Source organism: Anoplopoma fimbria, chromosome 8 (assembly GCF_027596085.1).
Source record: "Anoplopoma fimbria isolate UVic2021 breed Golden Eagle Sablefish chromosome 8, Afim_UVic_2022, whole genome shotgun sequence".
Classification (NCBI taxonomy): Eukaryota; Metazoa; Chordata; class Actinopteri; order Perciformes; family Anoplopomatidae; genus Anoplopoma; species Anoplopoma fimbria.
Window position 1 is genome coordinate 7,257,208 of NC_072456.1, and position 11,539 is coordinate 7,268,746.

General features: G+C 38.8%; 1 protein-coding gene across 2 annotated transcripts in view; it reads right to left on the reverse strand.

The window, feature by feature from the left end:
* exoc2 (exocyst complex component 2) overlaps positions 1-10,797 on the reverse strand; it is a 42,831-nt gene extending 32,034 nt beyond the window's left edge. The window contains exons 1-2 of one of the 2 annotated variants that reach the window (XM_054603229.1): positions 10,728-10,797; positions 1,161-1,318 (exon numbers count right to left, since the gene is read on the reverse strand). In XM_054603229.1, coding sequence (XP_054459204.1) covers positions 1,161-1,278 — 118 coding nt within the window. In that variant the 5' untranslated portion in view covers positions 1,279-1,318; positions 10,728-10,797. Of the gene's footprint in view, positions 1-1,160; positions 1,319-10,658; positions 10,679-10,727 lie in introns of those variants that run through there. The other variant, XM_054603230.1, reaches the window with a different exon arrangement.
* Between the last annotated feature and the right edge of the window lie 742 nt (positions 10,798-11,539).

Consider the following 11,539-nt stretch of genomic DNA (forward strand, 5'->3'; position numbering starts at 1 on the left):
GTGTCAACAGAATTCTAGTAACTTTACAGAAAAACAAACTGCCTCCATTTAGAAAATATTTATATGGTGATATAATGTAACATGTACTTCAATATGTATAAATACAGCCTGTTTAATTTAACAGTTAATTATTGCTATTTTTAAAGATGTGTAATATATATATATATATATATATATTATATATATATATAATTTGTATCTACAAAAATGCTTGTCATTTAACTTGCTTAAGTTTAGACTGTTTTTTTTTTTACTCAACTGATTAATAGTAAAATGGTAAAAAAGTGATGAAATTCTTCTTCCAGAGGGGAAACAGAATCAGGCGTCCTGTCCACTTACGTATCATATAAACAAAAATAAACTTTACACCAGCTTGTTTAAAAAAGGGGCCGCTGTGGTTTGTTGATGGATAAGTTAATAAAATCAGTTAATACGACTCAAGTTACAAAATATTCTACATACCGAGAAAAGAAATGATATGACAAAAATAAAGCTGCTAAATTTACTCAACATCAGTGTCCCTTTTTTTCAACAAAAGCAACCATCACAGAGATAGAAACAATTAAAATCCTCACCAAATGATTAACATTTACGATAAAATAAACGTTAATTACATAATGTGTTGACATATCATATATCTGTGTGCTGATCTAAGAAACATCTAAATACTGTTTATTTATCCTGACCTATTTATCTATATACAGTACCAGTCAAAAGTTTGGACACAGCTTCTCATTCAACTACTTTGAAGAATATAAAATATAAAACATATTCTGGTTTGTTGAGCATTTGTTTGTTTACCACACAATTCCATATGTGTTCCTTCATAGTTTGGATGTCTTCAATATTAATCTACAATGTAGAAAAAAATAAAAATAAAAATAAAGAAAAAACATTGAATGAGAAGGTGTGTCCAAACTTTTGACTGGTACTGTACCTACATACATTTAATGTAACATTTCATTTTATTTGAAAGACAAAAGAAAAGATACCAAGGAGAGGATTGTATATGGATGAATACGAATGGATTTATTCCCCATGTAAATGAATATTGCTGAACAGAAATTCATTAAAAAAAAATCAAACAAACATAGAAGCTTCAACATTTAACCAAAACATAGCTGCATGTGTGGTTAGTTATATTGTATGTAATGCATTACCAATGAGGTCTGGTGGGCCCGTGCCCAGGTTTTCTCCACGGATGGTGACTTTGGTCCAAGCCGCTCCCTCCTTGGGCGAGATGCCCGTGACCAGCGGGGGCTGACGGGAGCGAGACATGGTGGCCTGAGGCAGACAGGAACACTGGGTAGATCAGCACCTGGACATAGGGAGACATGTATTAGAGGACATGGTGAATAACACAAAACTAAAAAAAAACTGCACACAGTGACAGTTCAGTGAACACATATGAACATCTTATAATGAAATAGTATCACATTTTTTTTTAAATAAACCCACCAGGTCCTTAAAATGGAATAAAAATAATCTTGATGTCAACATGTAACCGTAGCTGGTGAAAACCCTTTCCTGATAATAATAAATACGGTAAATGCATTTTTTCTTTTTTCTTTTTAAAACACAGGTATTCCAATTTTAAGTTAGCAAAATTCGAGCAGCATTTGGCTGGCAGCTAGTGTCAATTGTCCCACCCTGTCTGTCTCCAAGCAATGTATGCATTGCAGCAGTTATCTCTCAGATAATAGGAAAAATAGAGAAGGGAGCCAAGAATGAAGGAGCAGACAGAGAGCAGGGAGGAAAGGAAGAATGTAAACCTCACAGCGAAGGATAAATAAACCTGGCCTCCCCAATCATTCCGCATAAGCCCACACAATACAGTACAGATTATGGTACCAACGAAGAAGCACCCATGCAAATCAGTTCATTGTGGGGCTGAGAGGGAAAAAGTCCAACTGAAAAAATGAAATAATGTATCAGCACCACAGATGTTTGCTAATAAATTACTGCCAGGTCTCAAAAGGCGCTGACCAATCTTGACGCTCAGTTTGAGCAAGGCTTCCGCCCGTTTGCTCCAAAGCCAAAACACGTTCTCCACAAACAATGCAGGAGTTCACACGGACCGGACCTGAAAACAAGTTCATGGTGGTAACCCTTTGTACGGTTATATGGTCACTAATTAGGCGTAGGCGTACAACTAAGGTGTAAGAAGACTGCCAAGTGCCAAAAGGGGTGCCAATATCAGAGGAAATCAAAACCAACAGAGCACGACATTGATTATTCTACTTGCTAAAGAGACTTTATTGTGTTTGAACTCCTCCAGCAACCACGGCAATCATCATGAGCCATAAATCAGGGCTACAGTTTATGATTGTTTTTTCTTTCGTTTTTATATCGAATCACATAGTCTGTAAAATGGTAAAAGATGGGGAGAGATGCAAATCACAATCTCCAAGAGATTGGCCAATCTTCAAATTGCTAGTTTGGTGAGCAGCAGTCTAAAACTCAAACATATTTTGGTTTTATATCTAAACAGAGAACAGCCGATAATCCTCACATTTGAAAAGCTGGCATAAGCGATGTTTGGCATTGTGGCTTGATAAATTACTTAAACAATTAGTCTGTACTGTATCTGTGACCTCGGGGTTGAGACCAAGAAGAAAAGAAAAAAAGATTTTTAACATATTTTATTATGTATATTGCATGAACCTTCAAAGCTATGAACCTGAAACAATTATTCAAAATTCATCAGGAACTATTTTGACAATAGTTTAAGTCATAAATGCTAAACATTGCTAAGTGTTATCTTCTCATCTGTAGTGATTTTGTGCTTTTCTTTATCGTTTAAATTTTGGGGGGCTTTTAGCTGTAATTCGAAAGAAGAAAGACATTTGAGGATCACCTTGTACTAATGGTCATTCCTTAAGTCATTCCTTAATGGATAATGAAAATAATCGTTACTTGCAACACTTCTTTACAGGACTACACTTTGTTGCAACTTTTGCATTTTATCAGTTACAAAAAATATTATCAATTTACTTTGACAAATCAGTTAAGAGACTAATAGTTTCAGAACATGCAATGTATCATATGAAAACCACCTTAACACTAAAGTCTCAACAGCCCACAATTTATGTCAGTTGCTGATACTATATATTCGGTTCATGGCCCTAAGGAAATGTCACAAGACTTCTGAAATTGTGGGAATTTAAGTCGAGAAAAGTATGGCAAAACAAAAACACAGAAGCATAAAAAGCTGAAGTGGGACAGCAGCACATGTATTGACCTAGAAACCTCCTAGAGTAGGCGCCTTTCCGGGAAACTTTTCTGCCACAGCCCCCCTCCGTCGCCCTGACATCCCAGAGTCAACGAAAAAGCTCCAACGGGATTTAACTCATGTTGTTGCTTCTGCCCTGTGCTTGTCAGAGGAAATGGAGGGGCTATGGATCTGACATGAAGACGATAAGAGGTTAACAGGCCTAAAACAAGACATTGGTATATCCTTCATCATTCCCATATGTTTAGAGTGGGAGTGGTGAGGGGCCAAAGGACTGGGATCTTTATTTTGTACAACTCTGATTCTGCTTCAAGGAGTGTTTCTAGATTACCCCGCCAACCCCAACCCCACCCCTCACCCCCCTCATCTAAGAAATACACGTGCACAAACACACAGATAGCCTGCCCACACCCACACACACACACACACACACACACACACACACACACACACACACACTGGGCAGAATGACAGCTCAGCTAGGTTGCGTGCGAGGGGCCCGAGCTGGTGTTGTGTGGTCTGTGTGTATGTGCGAGTATATAGAAGGATCTGCGGAGAGGTCTTGGCAGTGTGTGTGTATATGTGTGTGTGTGTGTGTGTGTGTGTGTGTGTGTGTGTGTGTGTGTGTGTGTGTGTGTGTGTGTGTGTATATGTGCGAGTGTGTGTGTGGTCTGGGTGTGTGGTCTCTGGCGCGGGCCTGGGGAGAGCCTGCTGACGGCTGGGATGAGAAAAGAGCCGCTGTGTTTACTTTACTCTGGGGGCTGTGCATGGACACGGGAACACTGCCCAGACCCCTCTCTATAACACCAGCGCGTACACATACACACACACAGACACACACACACACACACACACACACACACACACACACACTCACACACACACAAGAAATGAAGCGGACTCTTACACAAGTCGAATGTCACACACCACCACAAATACCCTGTAAACTAGGCAATAGAAACTATAACTTTATACAGACCGGGGACAAACTGAGTGATTTTTTCCCCTTAAAGAAGCATGAAAACGGAAAACAAAAGAAAAGGTTTCTGACGCTCCAACTGGAAACTTGTGAGGAAGGCGGCATTTTCCACAAGAGGAATGAACGTATCGACCTCTAGGTGGCATCAGAGGATCCCCCACAACAATAAACCCCACTTTCTTCCAACATGTTGTCGAGCCGTGTCATACTGCAAAGGCTAAATTTAATCACTGACAACACACAACCAGATTCAGCCCATTTTCTCTCACTCGATTTCTCTTCCAACCATGATGCCGTTAGGGCCGTTCGCTGCCCCATCTCTAACCTCTCGATCTGGTAATAGGGCTAAAAAGGCAGGTTTGTTTTCCTTGGAGGCTGACTTACAAACAGCCGGGTTGGCTCTAATCTGTGGAAGTCTGAGGCTTTGGATCTTCTTGCAGCGCTTCTTACAAAATACTTGGCCTTGTGCTTGAATATGCAGACACATAGGAAATACTTTTCCTTAAAGCTCTAAAAAAAACAAATCTTTTTGTCACTTGAAACTGTTAAATGTTTTATATGCCACACGCAGAAATGCCCCAAAAAGATGTTCTCAATTGGTCTGGGCTAGATGGCAGCAATGATTTTTTTTTTTTTTTTTTTTTTTTTTTTTTTTTTTTTTTTTTTTTAAAGGAAGTCTGAGTTAAATTAAAAGATATGTGCCAGTGACTTGATAGTGTCCTGTAGACACCCAGATAATCATATTATAACACGTTGACTATTTCCCTTGATACTTGGGTTACTACAAGGTTTGGAGAGACGATGTCAGCACACAAAAGGAAAAGGCTAACAGAAAACCATTTCATAATCACATCTCTTATTATCTAGCCTGTGATATAATGCTTTGCATTTCAGATACACACGCTGATGCATCAAACCAAGTGTTCATTATTTACTGGTAAATTGTTTGACCCATCAGACGAGTTTGTTCGAGCCCACAATAAATAACTGGCCTGCAGGGGAAAAAGCATTTACAGTAAACAAGGCAACTACATTTTCCATACAGCATGAAATATTTTTAATTGGTTGTTAATTGGGATGAAAAGTATTGTTCAGTGTATGCTGCTATTAAAACAGCTAATAAATATCTATTTACTTATATATTCAAGTTACGTCAAATCGATTTTGCACGATAAATTTTTTTTTATATTAAAATCACATATGAAATAGTATAATTTTGTTTGCTGTTTTAGACAAAAGTCTACAAATATAAAACAAAATCATGGGTTTTAATTACAATAGGCTTGGAATCAACAAGGTATGATTCCACTGAAAGTATATTAACAATAGCAGACAATTATCTGGATTTAAAACAAAAAGTTGATTCATTATTATTAATTATTTAGATGGGTTTTGGGCTTAGAAATTGTGAGTGACATATTTCACCATATCTGACATTTCATATACCATTAGTTTATGAATAAATTATAAAGAAACACTGCAAATTTATCGGAAACGCTAACATTTGTTAGTTGCAGATCTAAAATGATCACTCAACCAAGCCATGTAATTTGCATGTCACAGATTCAAATCAGGGAGCTTTGTTGCATCTCACACACACACACACACACACACACACACACACACACCACACACACACACACACACACACACACACACACACACACACACACACACACACACACACACACACACACACTTTCTCTCTCCCTTTCTTGTCTTTCTACACTCTTTGCTATTAAATAAAGGGATCAAGGTAATCGGTACACCTAAGATAAACATCTGGTCTGGAAAACAAGAATCTTACTTCGACAACTTCAAAACATGACAAACTCTGCAGCGCCGCAAACGCGATAAGCCCTCTACCTGCCGCATGACTATCTCATGAATAAGGCGTTCATGCCATTCACTCAAAGGTGACTCACATATGGCAGTGATTGGCAACTGTGCGTGTGTGAGAGAGAGTGTGATGGGTTTAGGGGCACAAAGGGACCCATTTAGACAGCTCATCAGCCCCCTGCCACACACACACACACACACACACACACACACACACACACACACACACACACACACACACACACACACACACACACACACACACACACACACACACACACACACACACACACACACACACACACACACACACACACACACACACACACACACACCATTTCACTCCGTGCTCACCAACATTACACAAACACTTGATTTCATCAAAGAGCCCCCTCCAGACTCCTCTGAATGGACAGAGCGGGCTAAACATCACCCAGCCTGAGATGACTGGTCTAATCACACAGACTGGCCGAAGCTTTGAACAATCCTCCACAGTGTTCGCTCGCATCACTGGACGCCACATGCCTCTAAGATGTGGAAAGGGCAATGTAGCCAAATTGACCATAATACGTTTCAACTGTATCGTGTGTCGTATAACATGGATCAAGTTAACATGAACTGTGCAGGTTCTGTTTGAAAACAGATGCTGCGACCACTGTCCAGTCATCGTTCTTCCTCAATGAGTCAGCATCTCCTGTGCATGCAGACGGTCCCAGCGTTCATGGAGAGTCTTTCGTGACAGAGGAAAAAGGACAGAGTGATCAGATGTGTGCCTCTGGCGCGCTATCCTACCGTCATGTTGTCTGCCCACAAGCTTTGTTATCTTTAGTGCTGTCTGTTTGTTTGTTTGTCAGTCTCAAGTGCTTTTCAGAGCTGCGGCCTAACGAAGTGAAGTCCCCAATTTCCCACATAAAAATCCTGGAACAACAAACAGAAATCTGGAGTATAGGCCTGCAAATGCACAAAGATGTTTTCAGAGGATTTAGGGACTGGAGACAGGCGGCTTTGCCCAGTGACATGGCGAAATGGAGAGATCTGAACCTTCGTGAGCCAGGCTATAACACGGCTGCTTTACATACAAAACGCTGAGCGTGAGAACCATCTTCACAGTCACATACTATTATAAATTGTACAAACAACGTTGCTTACAATACAAAATCAACACTTTTAGGATCGCAAATAATTATTAACATTTTCATTTTCAATAATGTATTGTCTGTTGTAATGGCTGCAAATGATCTATTGTAGATACATTGTGGATTAATCACTAATTGTTTGTTCAATAAACTTCCAAATTTAGTTTAGAATGCCCAAATTGATTTTTTAATAAATTTGTTAAGATTTCTTTTTTTTTTATAGATTCTGTGACTTTTTGGTACTGAACTATTAAGCGAATATCAAAGTTCAGAATAATTTTCTGAAAATTTACTCAATTAAAAAGGGAAAATTAAGTAAAAAGTAGCCTAATATTAGTAGAAGGGTAACATCTTAAAAGTCAGACCAAAACCTGAAAGGTATTCAATTCACAATATAAAACTAAAAAAACAGCCCATTTGAGAAGTTGGAACCAGTAAATGTTACGACCCTGGAAATTGAAATGATACAATCAATTAGGGCTGTAGTTAACAATAATTTACCAACAGTATTAAATAATTATTTGGACTATGCAATTTAAGAAAATAGTTAAAATGGCTATAGTAGAGAAGAATGTTACGTATAACTTACTAACATTCTCAAACCTTAAATATTCAGTTTACTATCACATTACACAGCAAAATGTACCGAATACTTAAGTAGTAAGAAACCAAGGTAAAAAAATACTCAAAAGAGTAATCCATTATAGATGAATTTGGTGCCACTATATATCCAACAAATTGTGCTAGGATGTACTCTCAATAAGCTGACTCAATTAGTATATCGCTTGTCTCTGAGCTGTGCTGTCTGCTGTGACCTGTTTTTCCCAGCCCAAAGCTCCTCGGTCTGTCTGTCCAGGTCTGACTGGGTCACCGAAACCATACTGTGAAAACCAGTGGCCCAGCAAGCCTGTCAGCAGGGAGGAGGCTACCAGGTGGGGCAGACTGCGGAGAGCAGACAGGGGTGAGAGAGAAGCGCCGCTTCACAAACAAGGCTCGGCCTGACCCCCGTCGCTCGATTCACCCCGGGGTCCACGGAGCAGCGGCACTGAGGAAAAGCCTCGAAAAAACACAACCCACCGCATTCCACCAAAACAAACAAGCAGGGCCACCCAATTTTTCAATTAGAGCCCCAAGAGGGGGGCAGGAAATGGATCAGTGTAGCGTTGCTCCCCGCCATCCCCCAGCCAAGCAGTGCTGACTTTTGGGGAAGAGAAGGAGATACACAGAGCTCTGTAGGCCCTCACTGAAAGGCTTAGGACCAGTTAGCATGGATGTCAACGCAAATGATGGAGGAGCTCAATGACAACTTATTCCTGCGACATGGCGCCGGCCTGCAACCGACCTGTCAATCAATTCCTCTCACTCACTCTCTCATATAATCAATCAGTTGAACAAACACACATGGTGCCCCCTTAAGAAGCCCATTTAAAGAAAGTATGCTAGAACAATATTTGACAAAAGCACACAAGGGTAGAGATTATAGAGGCTTAGACTCTGTGCTGTTGGAAAACACTTCACTTAATTAGGCTCGGCTGAGAGTCTGTATTACAACAGTGAGGACAGGGAGGTTTTAGATAATTAAGTATCTTCTTAACTCCTTAAAATCTACCGGAAAGCATCACTGAGTTCAACCACGGCTAAAACAGGGCTTTCTTGATTTCAGAGTAACATAGGCCTTGATCTGACGTTTTCTAAAACAAAATAATCTGAGCTCAGGTTATCACTAAACCTGATTAAGACACAGTTTGATGTAGGCCCGGGTGTTTTAAACCACATTTCTACTCACAATTATCACAACTAAATGACGAACTGTGCTGTAACTGAAATATCCCACAATGCTTTATGCGAAGACAGCAAACTCAATATCTTTGGGTTTTCTCTGTTGTTCAAACAAATCGGCAACTTGAATACATCTCCTTTAGTTGTGGGACATTATAACAGGCATTTTTCACTATATTCTGACATTCTATAGACAAAACAATCAATCGATAAATCTAGAAAATAATCAGCAGATTGATAATAATGAAAACAATAATTAAATGCAGATTTATTCAATATTTCAAATACATAAGAGAAGCAGCAACTCCAACTTGTGTAGATCATTCCTGAAGACCAGGGCTGATATACAGTTTACAAAACAAACAAACAACAAATGGATGCTTATGATAAACAAATAACTTAGTTCAGTACACATTACTTATCTTAGTATTACAAAGGCATATGGCAGTGAGACTAGGTTGAAAACTGATTTACTTGCAATAATGCTGCTTGATTAAATGTTAAGACGATTGGGCATTAAATATAAACTAAAAATGACCCAACTACAATCGTTGAGATGGTGATGCATTCACCTCATTAACAGTTTGAATGTTTATTCTCATCAGAGTGTCTTCCAATCAATGGTAGGCTGCCTTTCTGAGTTATATTCGGTCATTTGGTGTGCTCATTCGTTTCTTTTGGCTCATTCCCATCTGTACGTGGAATGTTTTGTCAAGTATAAGCAAGGTGTTAAGTCCAATACATTTTCTTTGTTTTTAATAGAGCAATTATTCATTATTATACTTCGTCATTATTTCCGTGTTCAAAGGCAGGTAATTAATCTGTTTACACTGGAATGGATTGCACAGTGTTTATAGGAGTTTGGAGAGGAATCGTGCCACCTGGCAATAAGTAACCGCTGCAGGTTTCTCTCTTACACACACCATCCGATCCTTAACTGGTTTCTGCTGTTCCTGGTTATCACAATCACACTATTGTAATTGCCTCGCTTGATGTGAGAGATGAAGCCAGTGCTGGCAGGAGGACAGGATGGCGGAAAACAAAAATATACTGTTCTGTTTTGATTTAGATAGATGTATTGCAGGGAGAGCAATCCTGTATGTCACAACAGTAAAAGCCAAAAGTTAAAGCTCTGTTCATTGTTTTGTTTTTTGTAAAGTCTAGTTGCTGCTATGAACATCACAGACAATCTTCTTACTATTACATTGACTATATTATGTGTCAATGTGCACAGATTGTAAAGCCCTCTGAGGCAAATTTGTAATTTGTGATTCTGGGCTATACAAAATAAACTGAATTGAATTGAATTGAATATATTAATCAGCATTAATTAATATGATGGTAAGGTCTGAGGGCGTTAAAAAGCCTTTGGACATGTCTCCTTCACAAACAACCCTCCAGAGTGTCTCACACTTCAGTGGGGTATGGTTCAGGTTATCAATGGTGTCAACAGCAGCCGCATCTGTCAGCTGTTTCTGAGATCACAGACTGCCGGTGCAACGTACACATCAACCCATTAGTTCTTTTAGAGAAAGAGGAAATCAGCTTTGTTGACACATTTGACACCTCACGTTAGCTCCGGCTAACCTGTGTCGGCTAAACCAAGCTATTTGTTTTACCGGAAGCGTTAGCAGTGGCTGTCATATGCATTCATCGTAATGTTACAAACCGCATATATTATCACCTCTCGTACCACAACACGGGATGACTTCACCTGGAGAGCTTAGGAGATAAATAGGTTAGATATAAAATGGTAACTTACAGCTAGCTAAGGGCTGGGCAGCGACCGTTTCCTGTATCCTGTGAATACTTCCGGCTTTCCGGTCTCAGCCACAGCCTTCAAAATAAAACAATGATATAGTAAATAAATATAAATAGTCCAGTATTGAATCAGACACATTCTACTTCTGAAAAATACTATGACAGTATATATGTATATTTATAATATATTTGTGCATGTTCTGTGTCCCACTTTGATTCATAAAACTCCATGACTTCAAATCAATGTATGAAAGAAAAAAGGTTATGTGGAAATTATCAGTATTTTTTTTAAGAAAAAGTAACTCAAACATTGCATGTGCTATCTTTTTTCAAACTCTCTAAACTTAAATATGTGCAGTAAAAATGCCAGCAGTGGTGGAAAGTAACTGATTATGTTTACTCAAATATGTGCTAAAGAAACGTCCATGTTGCTTTCCATGTTGCCTTATACTTCTACTCCAAAACATTTCAGTGGTAAATAATATAATTTTTTATCAACTTCAATAATTTGACAGTTACGGTTGATGATGATGCATTGTCATAGATTAAACTACCCCAAATTAGCTTTACCTCAAACTGCAACATTAAAATGCTGCTATGCATCACCAATAATAACCAAATACTATATATAGTATATTAGGACTCATTGAAAGGGGCGACTCTGAGTAATTAGTACACTTGGCACTTTTTGACAAATTTTGATGTTAACACATTTGTATGTGTCCCTAGGCACAATTATGAATGCTAGACTTTGACTTGTGACAGTGTTTTTCTACATTGTATTATTGCTACTTTTGCTTAAGTAAAGGATCT